General features: G+C 50.1%; 1 protein-coding gene across 2 annotated transcripts; it reads right to left on the reverse strand.

The window, feature by feature from the left end:
• Positions 1-462: 462 nt before the first annotated feature.
• On the reverse strand, positions 463-17,975 carry LOC120383697 (olfactory receptor 6N1-like). 2 transcript variants are annotated; one of them, XM_039501882.1, is made up of 4 exons: positions 17,934-17,975; positions 17,125-17,271; positions 13,405-13,563; positions 463-1,731 (listed from the first exon to the last, which is right to left on the reverse strand). In XM_039501882.1, exon 4 carries the CDS (start codon positions 1,701-1,703, stop codon positions 723-725), a length of 981 nt encoding a protein of 326 aa, XP_039357816.1. In that variant the 5' UTR covers positions 1,704-1,731; positions 13,405-13,563; positions 17,125-17,271; positions 17,934-17,975; the 3' UTR covers positions 463-722. The 2 variants fall into 2 exon arrangements, with proteins under 2 accessions (XP_039357816.1, XP_039357817.1); XM_039501883.1 differs by lacking the exons at positions 13,405-13,563; positions 17,125-17,271; positions 17,934-17,975 and adding an exon at positions 4,990-5,051.
• Between the last annotated feature and the right edge of the window lie 6,113 nt (positions 17,976-24,088).

Consider the following 24,088-nt stretch of genomic DNA (forward strand, 5'->3'; position numbering starts at 1 on the left):
CTAGCTCTCTCGGGGCATGTGCTTGTTGCAGTGAATTTTGGGGATACTCATTGTAACAGGTCCCCTCCCTTTGAACTTCTCTGTGCAGTTGGTGGAAGAAGAGCAGCTGGTGCCCTGAAGGGCTGTAGGCAGAGTCCCAACTGCAGAAATGGTCTCAGTTCTGTGTGCCCTGGAAAACCCCTAGCTTGATCTGGACAATCCCAGTGGACCTGGCATGTGCATCTACTTCTCTGTGGTTGCCCAACCTCCCACCTCTAAGGGCCCAGTGAGCCTGGAGCAGTTGCTTCTTCCGGATCTGGTCACAAATAAGAGATATAATGCTGTTCCTACTGAAGGGGCTAGGGCCTGGTTGTTTGTGTCTGGCCTGTGTGAGCACAGTGAAGGTGGTCAGTTTGCAGAGGGCTATGCAGGCAATAAGCACAATTTCAGGGGTGGCAGATTTCCCAGGCTTACATCCCCACATATGCAACACAAGGAGTTACTATTTTTATTGTCTAAACTTTTATTTAGATCAAAAATGGCTTTTTATGGTTAAAATTTTGTCTCCACTTTGCCTACTGCCCAGTTAAAAACTCCATGAAGGAAACATGGTTATGGCCATCTCCCACCCTGATCCTTCCGCTGAGATGGACAACACTGAGTGCTGAGATTTTCAAAGGGAGTTTTCAACTTAATTTTAATGGGGGCTGATGGCTGAAATCACCCAGGTAGCTTTGAAAACGTCAAGTTACATTATTATGTAGGTGTATCTGCACGTTGTTGTGAAAGCCACATTTACTGACTGCTTTGCACAAGGCTTCCTTGACCTCTCTGTTTCTCAGGCTGTAGATGAGGGGGTTTACCAGGGGAGTCAGGACCGTGTAGCAAAGGGAGATCACTTTGTTCAGGTCTCTCAGTATATCATGTTTCGGTAGCAGGTACACAATCATTGCGGATCCATAGAAAATTGTCACCACAATCAGGTGAGAGGAGCAGGTGGAAAAGGCCTTTTGTCTCCCAGTGGTGGAAGGGATTCTCAGGATGGTGGATATGATGCACATGTAGGATGTCAGGGTTAGTAGGAATGGAGGCAGGGTGAATACACAGGCTATTATGAAATCCACCAGTATGACCTGGTGCGTGTCACTGCAGGAGAGTTCCATCAGTGGGATGGAATCACAACAGAAATGGTCAATTTCATTTGGGCCACAGAATATTAACTGCGATACAAATAAGACAAGGATGGTAACAGCCAAAAAACCATTTAACCAGGACCCAGCAGCCAACTGGAGGCAAAACCTGATATTCATAAGAGTTGAATAGTGCAGGGGTTTACATATCGCTAAATACCGATCATAAGACATCGCTGCTAGGAGATAGCATTCTGTACATGCCAGAGAAGCAAAGAAATACAGTTGTGTGATGCAGCCACCGAATGAGATGGTTTTGTCCCCAGTCAGGAGACTGGTCAGCAACCTGGGCAGGATGGTTGAGGTGTAGCAGGTCTCTAAGCAGGACAAGTTGCCCAGGAAGAAGTACATGGGGGTGTGAAGGTGCTGGTCAGCCACAATGAGCACCACGATGAGGGTGTTCCCAGCCACGGTTGCCATGTAGATCACTTGGAACATCAGGAAGAGAAGAATTTGCAGGTCAGGGAGATCCCTGAATCCCAGAAGGATGAATTCTGTGATGGCCGTTTGGTTTCCCCAGTCTCTGTCTGCCATAGTTTGAGTCCAGGAACAATAAAACACCCTGTGCAATTGAATTGAAAGAACATATAGTTAAAAGTTAATCAAATAGTGTTAAATAATGCCATAAATATTCAGAAACTCACTCCCTCTCCTGGTTACAGGATGAAATTTTAAAATTAAATGTAGATTTCAGAGCAAAGTGCCAGGAGTCTCAGTCTGAGGACAAAATACTGCTCTGATTGGGAAGAGGGTATGTATGTGGATACCAATGATTACTATAACAGCCCAGTTCTCTAGCAGTCAAATACTGATAGACAGAGAAATGATCTTATCTGTCATATATCCCATCTTAAATGCTGTATTTCACTTCTGACAATGCTCAGAATCATGCCATGTCTTACGAGTCAAAATCAATAAATACATCAACTGAAATCTTGGACTGGGATTTCCAGTGTGGTCTAGCATCTGTAGGCACTGATCTTCTGTTAGAATTAATGGAAATAAATCAAAGAATATGAGCGTTGGAAGAGACCTCAGGAGGTTATCTTGCCCAACTGCCTGCTTAAAGGAGAGCCCATCCTCAACCTTTTTTTTTTACCCTCGAACCTGAAATGGCCCACTCAAGAAGTGAGCTTATAACCGTGGGCTTAGCAAACCAATGCTCAGACCACTGAGCTATCACTCCCCCTATAGTTTGACTAATATATCCTGGTATATTTAGCCTTTCATTACATGTAGAAAAGGAACAATTTTCACCCCCTCACAAGAGATCAGTTTGTTATAATTTATGAAGAGGTGTAAATTCTCCCTTATTTCCTGTGATGCTGATGTGGTGAGGGAATGACAATCCCTCTTCTGTTTCCCGACATTAGCTATGTAGCAGTAATAAAATACAGCTCTTTGGGGGGTGGGTCTTAGGAAAAGGCAGAACCAGGCTGATGTTCAACTGTAACTTGGGAGTGACCCTCCCCACTCCATAATGAGTGTGAGATAATACAGGAACAAGAAAGACACTGGGGTGGGGGGAAGATGCTGTCCCTGAACTCAGAGTCTAGAAACACCCTGTGCAATTGAATTGGAAGAACATAGACATAAAAGATAGTCAAGTTTCATTTTAGTAAAGTTTCAATCAATTCCATAAGTATTCGGAGACTCCCCTTCCTGTCCAGATTACACACTGAAATTTGAAACCTAAATGTAGAGTTCAGAGCAAAGTGCCAGAATTCTCAATTTGAGAACCGAACATTTGTAGCCATGTAGAACAGCCTCTGCTATGATCAGAGCAATCACTACTAGAACAGCCCATATCTCTGGTAGACGAGTACTGATATAACGGATAAGACTATTTCTTTTTCTAACATTATATCCCTTTAGTGACATCTTAGAGCTTAACAATGATGCTTAAATGCTGTATTTCCTTTCTGGCAATGACCAGAATCATGCTATGTCTTAAGAGTCAAAATCAAACAAATAAATCTTGGACTGAGATTTTTCCATGCGGTCTAGAGTTCTTAGGCACTGACCTTCTGTTAGATTTATTTCCATTAATTCTAACAATATATCCTGGCATATGCAGGATTTCAATGCCCCGTAGGAAAAAGAACAATTTTCTCCCCCTCACAAGAGATCAGATTATGCCATAAAATATGAAGTGGTGTAAATTCTCCCTTAGTTCCTGAGATGATGATGTGGTGAGGAAATGACATTCCCTTTTCTGTTTCCCGACATTAGCTATGAAGCAGTAATAAAATACAGCTCTTTCGAGGGTGGCTCTTAGGAAGAGGCAGAACCAGGCTGATGTGCAACCCTAACTCGGGAGTGACCCTCCTCGCTCCATAATAAATGTGGGATGATAATAGAGGAGCAAGAAAGGCACTGAGGTCGTGGGGGGAAGATGCTGTCCCTGAACTCGGAGTCTAGAAACAATCTGTCATGTATGATTCAGGCTAGTAAGACTCTATCACCACTCACCACCCCATTGAAAAGTCATGGAAGATGGGAGATATTCCACAAGACTGGAAAAGGGCAAATATAGTGCCCATCTATAAAAATGGAATTACAGACCAGTCAGCTTAACTTCTTTACCCAGAAAGATAATGGAGCAAATAATTAAGCAATATATTTGCAAACACCTAGAAGATAATGAGGTGATAAGTAACAGTCAGTATGGATTTGTCAAGAACAAATTTGAATCAAACCAACCTGATAGCTTTCTTTGACAGAGTAACAAGCCTTGTTGATGGGGGGAACTGGTAGAAGTGGTATATCTTGACTTTAGTAAGGCTTTTGATACTGTCTCGCATGACCTTCTCATAAACAAATTAGAGAAATACAACCTAGATGGAGCTACTATAGGTGGGTGCATAACTGTGATCGATCGTGCTGGGGCTCAACCCTCCTGAGGGCAGGAGGGGAGCCACACCGACTCACTCCATGTCTTCTGTGGAACCGTCTGAACAGCAGTAAACAGTGTTTAAGAACCTCAGGCCCTTTGGAGCAGGGGCTGAGCAGCAAACAGTACAAGCGGCTCAGGCCCTTGGTTGCAGGGGCTGAGCAGCAAACAGTACAATAGGCTCAGGCCCTTGGTTGCAAGGGCTGAGCAGCAAACAGTACAATAGGCTCAGGCCCTTGGTTGTAGGGGCTGAGCAGCAAACAGTACAATGAGCTCAGGCCCTTTGGAGCAGGGGCTGAGCAGTAAACAGTACAATAGGCTCAGGCCCTTGGTTGCAGGGGCTGAGCAGTAAACAGTACAATAGGCTCAGGCCCTTTGGAGCAGGGGCTGAGCAGCAAACAGTACAAGGAGCTCAGGCCCTTGGTTGCAGGGGCTGAGCGGCAAACAGTCAAGGAGCTCAGGCCCTTGGTTGCAGGGGCTGAGCAGTAAACAGTTCAATGAGCTCAGGCCCTTTGTGGCAGGGCTGATCAGTGAACAGTACAGGAAGCTCAGGCCCTTTGGAGCAGGGGCTGAGCAGCAAACAGTGCAGGGAGCTCAGGCCCTTTGTGGCAGGGGCTGAGCAGTAAACAGTACAGGAAGGTCAGGCCCTTGGTTCCAGGGGCTGAGCAGTAAACAATACAGGAAGCTCAGGTCCCTAGAGTGGAGCGGTGGGTTGAGGGGGAAGACTGCCACCCCCGAGTGGGGTGGCAGGGGGGACACAGGCCCACCCACTCCACTGTGTCCCAGCCCGGGGCCCTGGCAGCGGCTATCACCGCTGCTGGTCAGTGGGGTCCTGACCGCAACACACTGACATCGGGACCTCGGTGCCTGCAGCCTGACAGGGGTCGGCTACCCCTGGGCTACTTCCATTTCCCCCTCAGGGCCTACCTCGTCAGTTGCACTGGGTCCAAGCCAGTCAATATGCATAGGCTCCTCGGGACCAGGGCTTGGTGGCAGGTCCGGCAGCTCCTCGGGGAAGTCCGGCCAGGCCTGCTCAGGCGGCTCTTCCAGGTAACAGCATGGGCGGGGAAGCTCCGGCGGCTCCTCTTCGTATGTGGCGCGGGGAAGTTCCAGCGGTTCCTCCCAGTACCGGGCACGGGGAAGCTCCGGCGGTTCCTCTTTATAGCGGGCGCGGGGAAGCTCCGGCCAATCAGGACAGCTGCCTCGGGCCCTGGAGGGTTCCCAGTCAGGAACTCCCGCCGGCACGTCTGCTCCCGGCGGCGGCTGCCCTCTGACTGAGCTCTGGAGGCCGGCTTTTCTACTTCCTGCCCCGCCCCTTGACTTCCGGGGGGCGGGGACTGGTGGTGGTGGCTCCGCCCACTTGGGTGTCTGCAAGGGCGCTCCCTCCTCAGGGCAGGAGGGGAGCCACACCGACTCACTACACACACACCCCCTTAAGTCTGGCTCCGGCCTGTCGGGGCCAGGCTCTTCCATCCCCCCAATACGGGACAGGAAGGACCACGCGTTAGCGTGGTCCTTGCCAGCCCGATGCTGGATGGTGAAAGCATAGGGCTGCAAGGCCAAATACCAGCGCATGATGCGGGCGTTATTGTCCTTCATGCGCATCAGCCACCGGAGTGGGGCATGGTCCGTGAACAGGGTGAAGGGTGCCCCCAGGAGGTAGAAGCAGAGGGCTTCGCAGGCCCATTTTACAGCGAGCGCCTCCTTTTCTACCACAGAATAGTTCTTTTCTTGAGGAAACAGCTTCCGACTGAGGTATAGCACGGGGTGGTCCTGACCATCCACCTCTTGGGACAGGACCGCCCCCAGCCCTACCTCGGAGGCGTCTGTCTGCAGAATGAATCCTCGATGGAAATCCGGGCTGTACAGGACCGGCTCCTGACAGAGGCATCTCTGGAGGGTCCGGAAGGCTGTCTCGCACTCTGGGGTCCACCGCACCTACCGAGGACTGTCCTTGGTTAGTAGTCCAGTTAGGGGCGCCGCTATGGATGCAAACTGTGGGACAAACCTTCGATAGTACCCGACGATGCCCAGGAACTGCCGAACATGCCGTTTAGTTGTCGGGGTAGGACAGTCCATTAGGGCCCGCCCTCCCCCAACTGTATAGCCCGCAATGCGGCACTTCTTGGGGTTGGCTGTCAAGCCTGCCTGCCGCAGGGATCTCAGGACCGCCACGACCCGGAGCAGATGGTCTTCCCATCGGCGGCTATAGATGACGACGTCGTCTAAGTAAGCGGCCGCATAGTCGCGATGGGATTGTAGCAGGTGGTCCATCAGCCTCTGGAAGGTCGCGTGGGCCCCATGAAGGCCGAAGGGCATTCGAGTAAATTGGTATAGCCCCGTTGGGGTGGCAAAGGCGGTTTTCTCCTTGGAGGCCTTATCGAGGGGAATTTGCCAATACCCCTTACTGAGGTCGAGGGTGGTGATAAACTGTGCCTCTCCCAATCGGCCCAGTAGCTCGTCCACGCGGGGCATCGGGTATGCGTCGAAGCGCGAGATGTCATTCACCCTCCAAAAATCGATACAGAAACGGCGGGTGCTGTCCAGCTTGGGCACCAGGACCACCGGGCTGCGCCACTCGCTTTGGGACGGCTCAATGACTCCCAAAGCCAGCATTGCTCGAACCTCCTCCTCGACGTCCTCACGCATCCAATAGGGCAGGGGCCTGTTCGTTTCTCGGACCACTTTCCCAGGCTCGGTCTGAATTGAGTGGCAGACCAGAGTGGTGTAGCCCGGGACTGCTGTAAAGGTCTTCTGGAAGGCTCTCAGGAGACAGTTGGCCTGCTTGCGCTGTTCCTCTGTCAGCGACCCGCCCAGCATGGGTGCCGGGGGGTCCTCCGTCTGGGGCACATGGGGTCCCAGTTCCGGCTCGGGTGGGCACGGGTTAATTAAGAGGCCCTCCTGGTCACACCATGGCTTCAACAGGTTTACATGATACCGTTGGGTCGCCTTGCGTTTATCCGGTTGGTGAACCTCGTAGGTGACCGGTCCTACTTTCCGGACTACTTCGCACTGGCCCTGCCAGCAGGCCAACAGCTTGGACTCGCTTGACGGTAGGAGAAGTAGGACTCGATCCCCCGGCGTGAACTCCCGGACCTGTGCCTCTCGGTTGTAGGCCCGCTCCTGCTGTTCCTGGGCCGCTCTTAAATTTTCACGCGCTAGGGTTCCTGCCTGGGCCAGGTACTCCTGCAATTGGAAGACGTATTTCAGGAGGCCTTGGGCTGGGGAGGTCGACTGTTCCCAGGTCTCGCGCATCAGATCTAGGAGGCCCTGCGGCCGGCGGCCGTAGAGTAGCTCAAACGGAGAAAATTTCATCGACGCCTGGGGAACCTCTCGGACAGCTAACAGCAAGGCCGGCAGGAACTGATCCCAATGGTGGATCTCCCCCGGTGGGAACTTTTGCATCATGCCCTTGAGGGTCCGATTAAAGCGCTCCACCAGCCCGTCTGTTTGTGGGTGGTAGACTGACGTGCGGAGCTGCTTTATCCCTAAGCGAGTGCACACCTGTTTGAGCAGCCGGGAGGTGAAGTTGGTCCCTTGGTCCATTAAAATCTCCCTGGGGAGTCCTACCCGCGCGAAGATCTTCACCAACTCCCTGGCAATGGTCCAGGCAGTAATGCTCCGCAAGGGGATTGCCTCCGGGAATCGGGTGGCGTAGTCCACAAGCACCAGAACATACTGGAACCCGGCTTCATTTTTTGGTAGTGGGCCCACGAGGTCCATGGCAATCCTTTCAAAGGGTGTCTCCATGAGGGGCATGGGGACTAGGGGCACCCTGGGTACCCCGGGCGGAGCAGTGAGCTGGCACTCCGGGCAGGAACTGCAGTACCTCTTTATGTCGTGGTGGATCCCGGGCCAGAAGAATCGTCCTAGGACCCGCGCAAGGGTCTTCTCCTGCCCCAGGTGCCCGGCGGCCGGCACATCATGGGCTAACTTCATTACGGCCCGCCGGTGGCACTGGGGAACCAGCAGCTGTGTCTGCGGCTCCCGGGTGCATGGGTCCCGGTCCATCCAGTAGAGGCGGTCCCGCCACAGTTCAAAGTGTGGCCACTGGGCAGCTCGCTGGGGGTCAATGACCGCCCCATCCACCGCCGCGAGTTGCTCGTAACAGCGGCTGAGTGTAGGATCTGCCCGTTGGTCCCGGCAGAAGTCAGTGTCGAAGCGGGGTTTCACGGTGGGCTCTGGCTGCAGCCCCGCTACGTCTGTAGGTTCTGCCTCACTCTCCGGGACGTCCTCGGGGCCCTCGGACGAGGGCTCCGGGTGGTCCGCTTCCAGGGCCGGACTTCCTCAAAGGCGGGCCAGTCCCGACCCAGGATAACGGGATATGCTAGGTGGGGCGCTAGGCCAACTGTCAAACTCCGGGTGACACCCGCGACCGTCAGGGAAACTCGGGCGCTGGGATAGGGCCGGACATCCCCGTGGATACATTGTAGATGGATCGATCCTAAGCGGGAGTCGGCCGGAGGGCCCAAGTCCTGACAGATTGGCGTCTGGCCACATCCGGAGTCGATCAAGGCCTGGGTGGTCCGGTTGCCAACAACCACCGGGACTGTGAGCTTGGGGTTCAGGGGCGGCCAGGCCCGGTTGTGCCCTGCCCAAACTTGCCCGTAGCTGCAGTCCATGTCGGGGCAATCCCGCTGGAGGTGTCCCATTTTCCTGCAGCCGAAGCAGGGACCGAACTCAGGCCGTCTACTCCGGGAGGCCACTCGGCTCGGACTCCGGGGGGGGCTTCGTAGGATCCCCGGGGTTCCTTGGCGAGGGCCCGTTGGTCCAGTTCGGGGGGCCGCCTCCAGGCGCCGGACCCGGGATTCCGGGTGGGAACTAAGTCCACGGCCTGAGTGCCGCGCCTCGCTTGGGGTGTTCCCCTTCTTCTCCATGCGGGCTGCTTTGGACCTGGCGTTGGGACGTGGAAGGGTGGGGCCCACCGCAGTCTCGGCGGCGAGGAAGTCCTCCATGAGCGACACAGCCGCGGCGAGCGTCGCCGGCTGGTGGCGGAGCACCCAGGCCCTTCCTCGGGAGGGCAGGGTGTGGATAAACTGTTCCAAGATGACCTGCTCGGTCACTTCCTCCGCCGTCCGGACGTCAGGTTGTAGCCACTGCCGGCAGGCCTCCTTTAACGTCTGGGCCACCGACCACGGCCGAGCGCCCGGTGGGTAGGTCTGGTTCCGGAACCGTTGTCTGAAGGTCTCGGGGCTGACGTCCAGCGCGTCTAATATCGCGGCTCTCACCCGGTCATAATCCCGGGCTTCCTCCTTCGCTAAGCCACAGTAGGCCGTCTGGGCCGCCCCGGTCAAATATGGGGCTAACAGCGTAGTCCACTGGTCTCGGGACCACCCTGCGACGAGGGCCACGCGCTCGAATGTGATGAGGAAGGCCTCGGGGTCATCGTCCAGGCCCATCTTAGTCAATCGAAGGGGGGCCGCCAGCCAGAGTGGCCCCGTCCCTTCGCCAGCTGGCTCCTCCGCGGGGCGAGGGAGTGTGACCAGCAATTGTTGCAGCTGGTCCCCCAGCTGCTGCACCAACTGCTGCTGCTGTTCCAGCTGGGCTGCATGCAACTCCTGTTGTAGCCGGAGGTGGGCGGCATTGTGCTGTTGCTGTTGCTCGCGTTGGGCAGCCTGCTGCTGCTGCTGCTGCTGCAGTTGGGCGGCCTGCTGCCGCTCCTGACTCTCCACGAGCAGCTGGAGTAAATGCTCCATATCCATTCCGTCCTGGGAAGGGGTGGGCAGTCACCGCTCCCCTTCCTAGCCTTTTCTGACAGGGCAGGAGTTCGTCTCCTCAGAGAAGGCACCAGTGATTGATAGTGCTGGGGCTCGACCCTCCTGAGGGCAGTAGGGGAGCCACACAGACTCACTCCACGTCTTCTGTTGAACCGTCTGAACAGCAGTAAACAGTGTTTAAGAACCTCAGGCCCTTGGTGGCAGGGGCTGAGCAGTAAACAGTACAAGCGGCTCAGGCCCTTGGTTGCAGGGGCTGAGCAGTAAACAGTACAATAGGCTCAGGCCCTTGGTTGCAGGGGCTGAGCAGCAAACAGTACAATAGGCTCAGGCCCTTGGTTGCAGGGGCTGAGCAGCAAACAGTACAATAGGCTCGGGCCCTTGGTTGCAGGGGCTGAGCAGCAAACAGTACAATGAGCTCAGGCCCTTTGGAGCAGGGGCTGAGCAGTAAACAGTACAATAGGCTCAGGCCCTTGGTTGCAGGGGCTGAGCAGTAAACTGTATAATAGGCTCAGGCCCTTGGCTGCAGGGGCTGAGCAGTAAGCAGTACAATAGGTTCAGGCCCTTGGTTGCAGGGGCTGAGCAGTAAGCAGTACAATAGGCTCAGGCCCTTGGTTGCAGGGGCTGAGCAGCAAACAGTACAAGGAGCTCAGGCCCTTGGTTGCAGGGGCTGAGCAGCAAACAGTACAAGGAGCTCAGGCCCTTGGTTGCAGGGGCTGAGCAGCAAACAGTTCAAGGAGCTCAGGCCCTTTGGAGCAGGGGCTGAGCAGCAAACAGTGCAGGAAGCTCAGGCCCTTGGTTGCAGGGGCTGAGCAGTAAACAATACAGGAAGCTCAGGTCCCTAGACCAGAGCGGTGGGCTGAGGGGGAAGACTGCCACCCCCAAGTGGGGTGGCAGGGGGGACACAGGCCCACCCACTCCACTGTGTCCCAGCCCGGGGCCCTGGCAGCGGCTATCACCGCTGCTGGTCAATGGGGACCTGACCGCAACACACTGACATCGGGACCTCGGGGCCTGCAGCCTGACAGGGGTCGGCTACCCCTGGGCTACTTCCATTTCCCCCTCAGGGCCTACCTCGTCAGTTGCACTGGGTCCAAGCCAGTCAATATGCATAGGCTCCTCAGGACCAGCGCTTGGTGGCAGGTCCGGCAGCTCCTCGGGGAAGTCCGGCCAGGCCTGCTCAGGCGGTTACTCCGGGTAACAGCAGGGACGGGGAAGCCCCAGCGGCTCCTCTTCGTATGTGGTGCGGGGAAGTTCCAGCGGTTCCTCCCAGTACTGGGCACGGGGAAGCTCCAGCAGTTCCTCTTCGTAGCAGGCGCGGGGAAGCTCCGGCCAATCAGGACAGCTGCCTCGGGCCCTGGAGGGTTCCCAGTCAGGAGCTCCCGCCGGCACGTCTGCTCCCGGCGGCGGCTGCCCTCTGACTGAGCTCTGAAGGCCGGCTTTTCTACTTTCTGCCCCGCCCCTTGACTTCCGGGGGGCGGGGACTGGTGGTGGTGGCTCCGCCCACTTGGGTGTCTGCAAGGGCGCTCCCTCCTCAGGGCAGGAGGGGAGCCACACCGACTCACTACAATAACTGATTGGAAAACTTTTCCCAGAGAGTAGTTATTAGTGGTTCACAGTCATGCTGGATGGGCATAACGAGTGGGCTCCTGCAGTGATCGGTTCTGGGTCTGGTTCTGTTCAATATCTTCATCAATGATTTAGATAATGGCACAGAGAGTACGCTTATAAAGTTTACGGATGATACCGATCTGGGAGGGGTTGCGAGCGCTTTGGAGGATAGGATTAAAATTCAGAATGATCTGGACAAACTGAAGAAACGGTCTAAAGTAAATCAGATGAAATTCAATAAGGACAGATGCAAAGTACTCCACTTAGGAAGGAACAATCAGTTGCACACATACAAAATGGGAAATGACGGCCTAGGAAGGAGAACCACAGAAATGGATCTCGGGGTCAGAGTGGATCACAAGCTAAATATGAGTCAGTGTAACACTGTTGCAAAAAAATAAAAACAAGCCTCATTCTGGGATGTATTAGCAAGAGTGTTGTAAGCAAGACATGAGAAGTAATTCTTCTGCTCTACTCTGCGCTGATTAGGCCTCAACTGGAGTATTGTATCCAGTTCTAGGCACCACACTTCAGGAAGGATGTGCACAAATTGGAGAAAGTTTAGAGAAGAGCATCAAAAATAATTAAAAGTTTAGAAAACATGACCTATGAAGGAAGTTTGAAAAAATTGGGTTTGTTTAGTCTGGAGAAGAGAAGACTGAAAGGGGACATAACAGTTTTCAAGTATTTAAAAGGTTGCTACAAGGAGGAGGATAGGACAAGAAGCAACGGTCTTAAATTCAGCAATGGCGGTTAAGGTTCGACATCAGGAAAAACTTCCTAAGAGTCAGAGTGGTTAAGCACTAGAATAAATTGCCAAGGGAGGTTGTGGAATCTCCATCATTGGAGATTTTTAAGAGCAGATTGGACACTTCTCAGGGATTGTCTAGATTAGTGGTTCTTAAGCTGTACTGCAGCCTGCACCCCTTTGGTTCTCAAAATATATTCTCGCACCCCTTATGAAAAATCACTGAAGTAGGTCAGTTCTTTAAACCTAGATGCATCATAACTATAGAATGAAAGAGAATTATATATTTATTTTAATTTTGCAGTAAAATTAAGACTACATGAAAATTTACACACTTTTTTTTAAGTTTACAAGCTCAGTGACTCTTCTGCCCTTGCTTTTGTTCAATGATGTGTGAGAAACAAGGAACTTTTTTTGAAATAGCCACATACATCATCACTTGCATTTAGGCAGTTTCTGGCCTTTGTTTTGATATGTAAGAGTGATGAAAGTCGCAAATGGCACATGATCTCCAGCACTGTCTTCGCCAGTTGTGGAAACAGTGCTAGTTGAGCACACAAGATATTCTCAAGTTTCATTGTCTCAATAATTTGACCACAATTAGCTTAAAAATTTGAAAATATATTTTGTTTGTATATTACAGTGATCGTTAATAAATGTATAATGTTAATAAATACATAGGTTTGATGAAACAAAGTAGTTGTACTTACGTGCCTGTGCTTAATTTGTGTTTTCGATGATTTGCCTTCTAAAAAGATCTGGCATCCTCAGAAAGGACATCGCACACCCCCAGGGGGTGCGTGCACCCCAGGTTAATAACCACTGGCCTAGATAATACTTAGCCCTGCCTTGAGTGCAGGGGACTGGATTAGATGACATCTCGAGGTCCCTTTCAGTTCTCTGATTCTATGATTGGGGCTCACACAAAGCCGGATACTCAGCCGGTGTAAATCAAGGCAGCTTCATTTGTGTCAGTGGAGCAGATCCTCAACTGAGGACCTGTCACAAGATGTGGCTCTCACACTCCATCTCTGTGAAATGGTGCTATGAATGCTGACGGGCATTGCAGTGGGAAGGAGAGACTAAAACTGTTAATATTCACCTGAAGAAGAGCTCTGTGTAGCTCAAAAGCATCTCTCGTTCACCACCAAAAGTTGGTCCAATAAAAGATATTACCTCACCCACCTTGTCCCTCTAATATTCACAAATCAAAGTCATGCCCCTGTTTAGAAGGTGGTATAGAAATGCAGTCAGGAAGACGGTGCTCACCTGTAACTACAAGACAGCCCAAGCTTGAAGTGATGAGGTCTTGTTTCTCAGGGTTCAGTGGCCAGGACTCAGGATTCTCAGCTCAGGTTCTTGAAGCTCCTCTTTCTGCAGGAACTGGGAGAAGGTAGAATGGGGAACTTCTGTTTTCCCTGCCCTTTACTCCAAGAACAAGGGGAACATACAAGAGAATTAAAAGGTGGGTGTAGTGGGGCGGCTTCCCCATTCCTGCCCTGAAGGGGTTAAAAGCAGTCCTGGAGAGGGCTGCGCCTGGGTAAAAGGGATTAAGAACAGCTGGGGAAGCTGAGTGAGTCGCTGACCACAGCTGTGGCCAGCTCAATCAGGGCCCAGCTGGCCCTTATAAGAGGGCTGTGGGCCAGAAGCAAAACACCCACTCTCTCTAGCTTCTTGAGCTGAGAAGGGCACCTGTGGTGGAGCAGTGCTGGGGAAGGGCAGAGGGAGCTGGGGAACTCCAGCCAGGTAAAAGCTCAGGCTGCAGGCCTTGCTAAAAGGGCCAAATAGGTACCGGGGCTGCAGAGAGGCAGCCAAGAGATAGGCAAAGGCAGCAGGTCCTAACCCCCTTGCCGATGATGAGTGGTTTACAGACTGCAGTCTGCCCCAGGGAGTGGGGGCTACACAATGACTGGCAGTAGCCACTGAGGCAAGGTGGGGATAGAGGGTGGGGGTTCCCTTGGGAGGGGAGACCCAGAGTGTGGGGGTACTTCCAGGGGGCAGCACCCCAGATACAGGGGAACCGGGGTCTGAGAGGGACATGGGGGGCTAGCGGCAGGTGAGACACCAGCCTGCAGAGGGCACTCTGGGCTGGAAGAGCTAATTCCTGAGACAGACAGAAGGATGCCGTGCCAGTGGGTCATTGCCCCCCCACAGTAGGCAATTTAAAATCTATTAAGTGAAATACTTTTTCACCCCTATTGTAATTAAATTGTGGAACTCACAGGGATGCCGGTAGATCAAGTGCTAGCTCATGCCAACGTCCCCCTGTTTCAGCGGGACACTAACAGATACAAAGGTGGAATCAGTCTGGCTCACTTGTGGGTTAATATTAATAAATTGGATACTAGAATTATAAAAGGGGTTTAATATTTGGACTCCCTTCAGTGCTTGTCAGTTGCTGCCTGCATTAATCTCCCTTGTAATGTCTGTTCCATATTGTAATTTAATATTTGAACGGTTGTAGTGAGCTTCTGTGAGTATGAATCACCACACAGGAGATGGACGTTAATGAGTGCGAAGAGTTGCTCTTCCACAGACATGAAGCCTCTCCTGAAAAAGGAAACCCATAAGTACCAGATAGGGTGACCAGATAGCAAGTGTGAAAAATCACGACAGGAGATGTGGGGGCGGGGAGGTTAATAGACACCTGTATAAGACAACGTCCCAAATATCGGGACTGTCCCTATAAAATCGGGACATCTGGTCACTCTAATACTGGGTGGGCTATGGGTGGATATTACAACTGGAAACTCCCTACAACTGGATTGAGAAACAATCAACAAAAGGAGTAGCACAGGGGTTAGCAACCTTTCAGAAGTGGTGTGCAGAGTCTTCATTTATTCACTCTGATTTAAAGTTCTGCGTGCCAGTCATACATTTTAACGTTTTTAGAAGGTCTTTCTATAAGTCTATAATATATAACGAAACTACTGTTGTATGTAAAGTAAATAAGGTTTTTAAAATGTTTAAGAAGCTTCATTTAAAATTAAATTAAAATGCAGAGCACCCCGGAGGCCAGGACCATAGGCTCGCCATAGGTTGCCTACCCCTGGACTAGAAACTTATTGTTCTGCTCTCCTCCCTATGAAGATGATTCATGCGAGTAGATTTAGTTTGCAGCTCAGAGCAGATGGCGGGAGGGGGATAAAAACTTCACGCAAAAGCAACTAGGGATCTCTAGGCTGCTTGGCTGCTCGGGGCAGTATGTTTCTAGGCATTCACAAGGGATGCCCGCTGCTTAGCCCGGGTTAGTCCTAAAGGTCAAATACAGCTTGCTGCTGATAGAAGTCTGTATTATCTTTTGAAACCTGAGACTGTGACTCATTTATTGGTCTGTTTGCTTGCTTTAACTTTGTAAATAACTCTCATTTCCTTTTCCTATTTAATAAATCTTCCTACACAGTAGTTCACTATAGGATTGGCTCCAAGAGTCATCTCTGGTGTGAGACCTAAAGTGCAATTGACCTGGGGGAAGTCAGGAGTAACCTGAATATTGCTGTGATCCTTGGCATAAGGGGTCGTGTACCCCAGATACGCTCACCTGGGTGGCAGGACAGAGCGGCGCAGCCAAGGGGAATTTCTGGGGGGACTCTCTCAAGGCTGTTAAAGTGTCTGAGGAGTTTGCACTCGGTGCAGTTGGTTGGTGAACTAAGTTTAGAACTGACAACCAATGAGGGGTTTGTGCCCTGCTTTGTAACTGTCTGTCCTGAGTCTAGCACTCACACTCTTGCATCCCCATTGCGAGCATCACACTCACTGCCACAGGAAATCATTGATATGAAGGACTTAACTAGATTCCAGAAGAGACTGGATATTCCTGATAGCCATATAAATATCCAGAGTTATCATAATGGCAACAATAGAGTTTGGCTTAACCCCCAAACCATGAGGATTAATAACCATTCCAAACCGAGCTATTATAGATGGACATGACATATGTGAGGGGAGATTATCCCAGAACTGCTATTGCAGTGTTCTTACATTTGCCTCTGAAACATCTAGTACTGCCTGCTCTCGGAGAACAACACTGGCCAGGATGGCCCTTGGGTCTGATCTAATCTGGCAATTCCTATATTACTACATTCTCCTAGAGCGATACAGAGAAACCCCAAATTCCAGTTAGTTCAATAATCTGCTCTTTTGATATTTCAGCCTCTGACAGGCTGTTCCCTGAAAAAAAATAGCTGAACTGGCACAAATAACTTGTAACACTTTTTGGTGAAGATCGATACAATAATCTTTTGAGAGGAGGTTGTCAAACTGTCTATAGGATTGCAACATTAATGCTAATAAAATATTAGGACACCCAGTTCCTAGGTGGCTTCCAAAATCTCAACCGTAGCACCTAAGCGATGTCTATATCTTGTTTATTCCCTGGGTTCAGCTGACTCATGGATTCTCTTGCAACCTGCCTGACTCAGATACAGTGAAACAGTTTGTTGATTACTTTCAACTAAAACCATTTATTTTTCAAATTCCCTCTCAGCCTCCTAATTTCTTTCTTGCACTTTACCCCCTTCACAACCCATTTTAATGTTCATTTTTATCAGCTTCACTTAGTTTTGATTTCCATTATTCTATTCCAGCCTTCACCCTCGTTATCCTGAGCCAGATCCTTAGCTGAGAATCTTTCACAAGGCATATATCTCAGATTCCCCATTGTTAAATTGTGCTATTAACACCGACTGGCACTGCTGTGGGAAGGTGAGGCTAACACTGCTAATATTCACAGAGACCAGATGAGTGAGGTAATATCTTTTATTGGATCAACTTCTGCTGGTGAGAGGGACAAGCTTTTGAGAGCTGGAGAACTTGTCTCTCTCTCCAACTGAAGTTGGTCCAGTAAAAGATATCACTTCACCCACCTCGTCTCTCTAATATCCTGGGATCAACACGGTTACAACAACACTGCTAACAATATTCACAAAGCACATTCATGCCCCTGTTGGAAAGGTGGTATAGAAACGCAATCAGGAAGAGGGTGCTCACCTGTAATCACAGGACAGCTCAAGTTTTGAGTGATGACCTCTTATTTCTCAGGGTTTAGTGGCCAGGACTCAGTTTCTTCCACTGAGGTAATTGGGTCTCATCATTCTGTAGAAACTGGATCTGCTCAGCAAAGACACCCGCATTTACCTGAATGGACAAGCAGCTGCTGTGATCTGATGAGCTGGTGTCTGTGATCTACCTTTGGAAAATGGGCTTCCCCTTCGATTTAATAAGTGTAAATGCTCTCTCATATTTGTATTCTTTCTTCATGCTTTTCAATATGGTCCCACTTCAACCTTTCTCCCTCTTGGTTCATTTTGTGCCTCCAAAGCTTTGTAGCTAACAATGCACAGCGTGACTTGCAATTATACAACTCCCATTGTACATCATTTTTAGTGCAATGATCCTCTGAGGAAAATATTTTTGATCAGGGTGTAGACGTGCAGACTCATCCCTGTGGCACCTCCTGCTGGTCTCTCAGGGAATTAGCTCTTTTACCAGCCAGGAGCACCCTCCGCAGGCTGGTGAGCCCCCTGTCCTCTGGCTCCTATGTCCCTCCCTGGACCCTGGTGCCCCTTTAACTGGGGTGCTACCCCCGGCAGTACCTCCACAGTTCTGGGTCTCCCCCTCCCAGGGGAACCCCCAACCCACTATCCCTACCTTACCTCACTATCAGGCTACTGCCAATCATCATCTAGCCCCCACGCCCTGGGGCAGACTGCAGTATCAGCCTACTCTTCACTGGCAAGGCTGGGTTTGGACCTGCTGCCTTTGCCTATCCCTGGGCTTCCCCCTGCAACACCCAGTACCTGTTGGCCTTGTGCTAGGCCACAGCCTGGGGCTTTCCAGGCTGGAGCTCCCCAGCCCTGCTCCACTCAGGTACCCTGTCTCTAGCTCCCTGCAGCCAGGCCCATCTCCCTCTACAGGCAGAGACTGACCCTTCCGGCTTCCCTGGCCTTCTTATAAGGCCCTGTTGCTCAGTTTGGGGCGTGACCCCAGCTGCAGCCACTTCCCCCAATCAGCCAGGGTTTTACCTTTCCCAGGCCCAGACGTCCGCAGGGCTCTTCCAACCCCTTCCAGGCTGGAGCCGGTGGTCACCCCGCTACACATGAACAAACACCAGCTTACATTTTTGGGAGATGCCTGTCCAGGGGGATGGCCACTTATAATGTACGTGCACTGCCCCTTTGTTAGTAGTCAAGAGATGCTGCCATCTAATGGGCATTTTTGAAAGTAGCTGCCCATATCTCATGCTGCCACCTAGTGGCCATTTTACAGTATAACTTTCCTATTATTAAAAAGACAAGGAGTACTTGTGGCACCTTAGAGAATAACAAATTATTTCAGCATAAGCTTTCGTGGGCTACAGCTCACTTCTTCGGATGCATAGCTACTGAAACCTTGGTCACTAGTCAGTATTTATGACACCCATCTCTCATTTCCTCTACTCTGCTGCCATCTAGTGACAATTTCCCAGACTGACAGCCTGATGCTCTCCTTTCCTCTATGGATTCTTCTTGCTATAATAGCTGTCTCTTACCCGTTCTTGACTCTCATGGTACCTGGTAGCCGTTATTTAGTATAACTAACAGCCTATAACTTACTCCATGACATCTGCTACTAGCCGCAGTTCATTACACAGCACTTCTCTTCAGTGCTGTCTGCTCAACACTTATACACCATTATACAGCTTCACCTCCCTTCCCTCCACCTCCTCTGTTGGTCATTTGGCAACATTATGTCTCCTTTCTTGCTTTTCCACTTTGGCTGGTGTCCATTGGGTCAGTGTTGTCTGTTTAAGTGGAAGGACCAGGGACGGAAGTGGCTATAATCATGGTCACATCATGGAGTTTTTATATCCATAAAAAACACCTCCTGATGACTGTTTGACAGACCTGACCCTAGGAAAAGCCTCAGTTACCCTGGCATAACCCCCAGCTGGGTCAAAAGAACTGCTGTTCTGGTTCAGATCAATGGTTCATCTAGCCCAGTATCCTTTCTTCCGACAGTGGCCAGTGCCATACGCTAGGGACACTATCCCTGCCCATCCTGGCTAATAGCCATTGATGGATCTATCCTCCATTAACCTATCCTTGGGTCTGGGCAGTCCCTCTGCCCCTGACTTGTGAGTCTACCTCTTTGTTTGCCTAACCTCCCCACCTCCAAGGGCCCTGTGAGCCTGGAGCTATTGCTTTGCTGGAGCTGGTCACAGCCATACGTAGCCAAGATAAGAGCTATGAAGCTGTTCCTGGTGACATGTCCAGGGCTCACTGCTGGGCCTAGCGGATTGCATCCGGCCTGTGTGAGTGCAATGGAGGAGGTTGGTTTATGGAGGCAAGAGAGAGAGCTTGGGGCACTGGGCTGATGTAAGACCTGAAGCCTGAACCATAGTCAGCAAAGTCCAGCCACGCCGTGAACCAAAGTCAGTCCATGTATTACAGCAGATGCTTACAAGTTCGCTGTCCGATACATGACCTTGGCAAAAGTATTACTAGTGTCGCTAACACACAGGCACTCCTAAGAAACAACAGACACTGGGTATGTGTGTAAACACACTCCAAGAGATTATTATGATTAGTCAGAACATATTGTTAAAGATGATTAGTATGGTATGAAAAGTATAGGTGGTTAGAATATAGCCCTCAAAGGACGCAGCATTTTGCTTTTACTGCCGTTTCTTCTCCTCTAATGATGCAGCAAACAAAGGTCACACTGATCCAGCATTTATTGAAGAAGGATTCAGAAACTGGCATAGAGCCAAGGAATGTTTTCAAAACCACCAACGGTCAAAATCTCATGTGTTGAGCTGTTCTTCATAGTCAAGTTTTAATGAAGGGAAACCTATTAGTGTTTTGTTGGATGAGTGCAAGCAGGCTTATCTGTCTAAACAAGAAGAAGAATGGTGCCATAACCGAAGTGTAATGGAGCGACTGATTGACATTGTTCTGTGTCTGGTGAAAACTGGGAGACCATTCAGGGGTCACAATGAAAAAGCTGACAGTTTTGAGAAAGGTTTATTTCTAAATCTTGTCAATATGCTCCAAAAATAGGATCCTGTAATGGCAAAGCATGTGCAAGAATCTCCTCAAAACACTACCTATCTGAGTAATCGCATCCAAAATGATTTAATTGTGGCATTGCACAAAATTGTGCAACAAAAGACAGTGTCTTCACTAAATGGAAAAATGGTCTCAATAATTGCTGATGACACTACTGACTGTGGACACCATGAACCATGAAGTTCATTGTTGTGCAGTATGTTGACAATGAAAAATATAGTCCAGTTGAACATGTTGTTGAGAAACTATTAACAGTTGATGCTCAGTCTATTTTTGAGCAGTTAAATAACATCCTTGGCATTCTTAAAATTGATTGGTCATCAGTGATGTCTGTCTGTTTTGATGGAGCATCCACTATGTCTGGATGTCCTGCAGGAGTTCAAATGAAATGTAAAATACAGTGAAATACTCTATGTATATTGCGATGCGCATTGTTTGAACCTCGTCCTAGTAGATGAATGCACTTCAAGTAAACAAAACAGAACTGTCTTTGATTTTTTTGGTGTTATTCAGACTCTTTATGACTTCATGGAGGGGAGTCCTGTGCAACATGCAGTAATGGAGAAGATTTCACAAGAAGTAAGATCTCAGCTGAAGACTTTGAAGTCACTGTCAAACACAAGATGGGCATGCAGAGCAGAAGCAGCGGTTGCTGTCAAACAAAACTACTCCTTCATTTTACAAGCTTACAAGAGATTATCGAAACAACTCACCTTGCTGATGCTATAATAAAAGCCAGGGGCCTTATCCATGAACTAAACTCATTCAAGTTCAGCTTTGCCCTTCACATGATGCACCCTATTCTCCAGATGGTGGTAAAAGTGAGTAAGGCTCTTCAAGCTCCAGAGCTCAGCTTACTTACTGCAATAACAGGGGTGAAAAGCTTACATAACTCTTTGGCTGCGATGAGAAGTGGCCCAGAATATTTTCAATCTCTTCTCAATGACAGGGTCAAAATGTGTGTAGAGAATGATATATCGATTCCCCCAGTTAAGAAGCGAAAAACGTCCACTCGTATTGATGACGTGTTTGAGTCCCAGCATCACTTTGATACAAAAGAGAAGCAGGAGAGAATAAGTTTATTTTACCCACTCCTAGACTCAATGATTACCAGCATTGACCAGCGATTTGAAGAGGAGACTTGTAAAATTGTGACCGCAATGGGAAAACTGCCAAGCTTAGACATTGGCAGGGATGATATGAGAATCATTGCCAACAAATGTAAAGTGTCCTTGGATGAGTTGGAAGCTGAAGTCGGGTTGCTTTGGGGTCATGACGGATCTGTTCCTAAAGGTAGCACTCCGAACACCACCAGAGAGTGGCTTGATTGGCTAAAGGAATCAGATCGGTCTTCCACGTTCTAGGCCTTTTTCAAATCTATTTGATGCTTTGCAGTCCTACCTGTTAAAAGCTGTTCATGTGAAAGAGACTTTGATGCAGAGTTTGGATTCAGGCATCAGAACATTTACTTGGGCGGTGGTAAGGGGGTTTTGTAGGGAAATAACAATGAACACTAGATTTTTGTATAGGTAAACCGATGATTTAAGGGAGTATAACAAAGTTGTTTGGTCCAGGCTACACAGTAAGAACTGATCATTCCTGGCTATCGGCGGTGTTCCTTCGAGGGAGCTCCTAATGCAATTAGGTTGCTTCACTATTTTGGATATCAATAGAGGATTTATTACTAGAATTGATCTGATAATTTCTGAGCTGGGTGTGTGCAGGCATGGGTTAATTTCCATCTGGAGCAGAGATTTTCCATCATGCAATGCTTCCCTGCTTTTCTGATCCCAGGGTTCGGTGCGGTTCTTGCCTTGGACTCTCTGTTCTCCATTCTGTATGCTAATGGAGATGCCTCTGTTTCCAGTCTTTGAAGCAAATGAGGCTGGGGAGTTTCCTTAATCATATCACTCTTGTCTGTAGGGGCTTAGGTGTGTCTCCCACTGTCTTTCTTCTGATCAGTTTTGGTTCAAGGAGGGGCTGGGGGAGGAGGCCTTCATGAGTCAGACTGCAGAGCTCCTTGACACTGTGGAATGGGGGCGGGGGGCAGAGTGGCAGGGGAGACCTGCCAGACATGGGTGGAGGGAGACCCTTGACCTGCAAGCCCCCAACAGTGGTGGTGGGCGGGGAGGGGAGCAGAGCCAGCTCAAGAGCTGCACAATACCTCCACATTGTCACAATGGGGTTGGGGGAGGAGACACTAAACTAGGAGGAGAGCAGTGTAGGGCTAGGGTCCAGAGTTACCAAGAGAAATTGGAGGAACATAAGAACATAAGAAAGGCCGTACCGGGTCAGACCAAAGGTCCACCTAGCCCAGTATCTGTCTACCGACAGTGGCCAATGCCAGGTGCCCCAGAGGGAGTGAACCTAACAGGCAATGATCAAGTGATCTCTCTCCTGTCATCCATCTCCATCCTCTGACGAACAGAGGCTAGGGACACCATTCTTACCCATTCTGGCTAATAGCCATTTATGGACTTAGCCACCATGAATTTATCCAGTCCCCTTTTAAACATTGTTATAGTCCTAGCCTTCACAACCTCCTCAGGTAAGGAGTTCCACAAGTTGACTGTGCGCTGCGTGAAGAAGAACTTCCTTTTATTTGTTTTAAACCTGCTGCCTATTAATTTCATTTGGTGACCCCTAGTTCTTGTATTATGGGAATAAGTAAATAGCTTTTCTTTATCCACTTTCTCAACATCACTCATGATTTTATATACCTCTATCATGTCCCCCCCTTAGTCTTCTCTTTTCCAAGCTGAAGAGTCCTATCCTCTTTAATCTTTCCTCGTATGGGACCCTCTCTAAACCCCTAATCATTTTAGTTGCCCTTTTCTGAACCTTTTCTAGTGCTAGAATATCTTTTTTGAGGTGAGGAGACCACATCTGTACACAGTATTCGAGATGTGGGCATACCATGGATTTATATAAGGGCAATAATATATTCTGAGTCTTATTCTCTATCCCCTTTTTAATGATTCCTAAGGCCTGGTCTACACTTGGACTTTAAGTCGAATTTAGCAGCGTTATTTTGAACTAACCCTCAACCGTCCACTCTTTAGTTCGAATTTGGTACTCCACCCCGACAGGTGGAGTAACGCTAAATTCGACATGGCTAGCTCGAATTAGGCTTGGTGTGGATGCTAATCAAACTTAGTAGCTCCGGGAGCTATCCCACACTGCACCACTCTGTTGACGCTCTGGACAGCAGTCCGAGCTTGGATTCTCTGGCCAGCCACACAGGAAATGACCTGGGAAAATTTGAATTCATTTTCCTGTCTGGGCACTTTGAATCTGACGTCCTGGTTGCACATCGGGGCGAGCTCCGCAGCACCTGCAACGATGCAGAGCTCTCCAGCAGAGGAGTCCGGGCAATCCCAGAATAGAAAGAGGTCCCCAGCATGGACTGACCGGGAAGTCATGGATCCGATCGCTGTGTGGGGCGAGGAGTCTGTGCTCTCGGAGCTGCGCTCCAGCAAGCGGAATGCAAAGACCTTCGAGAAGGTCTCGAAAGCCATGAAAGACAAAGGATACAGCCGGGATGCGATGCAGTGCCGCGTGAAAGTCAAGGACCTAAGACAAGGGTATCAAAAAGTCCGAGCAGCAAACGGACGCTCCGGAGCCAAGCCCCAGACATGCCTTCTACGAGGCACTGCATGCCATTCTAGGTGGGTCTGCCACCACTGCCCCACCAGTGACTGTGGACTCCGGGGACGGAATAGTGTACCGGGACAGTTCCTCCTCCATGTTCGCCGATGGGGAAGATGAGGAATGGTCTTTGGAGGACGGCGCAGGCGACAGCGAACCCACTCCCGCTTTCCCTGACAGCCAGGATCTCTTCATCACCCTCACAGAGATCCCCTACCAACCGTCCCCGCCCGTTAACCCGGACTCAGAATCAGGGG

Source organism: Mauremys reevesii, linkage group 15 (genome assembly GCF_016161935.1).
Source record: "Mauremys reevesii isolate NIE-2019 linkage group 15, ASM1616193v1, whole genome shotgun sequence".
Classification (NCBI taxonomy): domain Eukaryota; kingdom Metazoa; phylum Chordata; order Testudines; family Geoemydidae; genus Mauremys; species Mauremys reevesii.

What these genes read in the sequence shown, in the direction of transcription:
- LOC120383697 (XM_039501882.1), bottom strand. Translation starts at nt 1,703, where the DNA reads ATGGCAGACAGAGACTGGGGAAACCAAACGGCCATCACAGAATTCATC.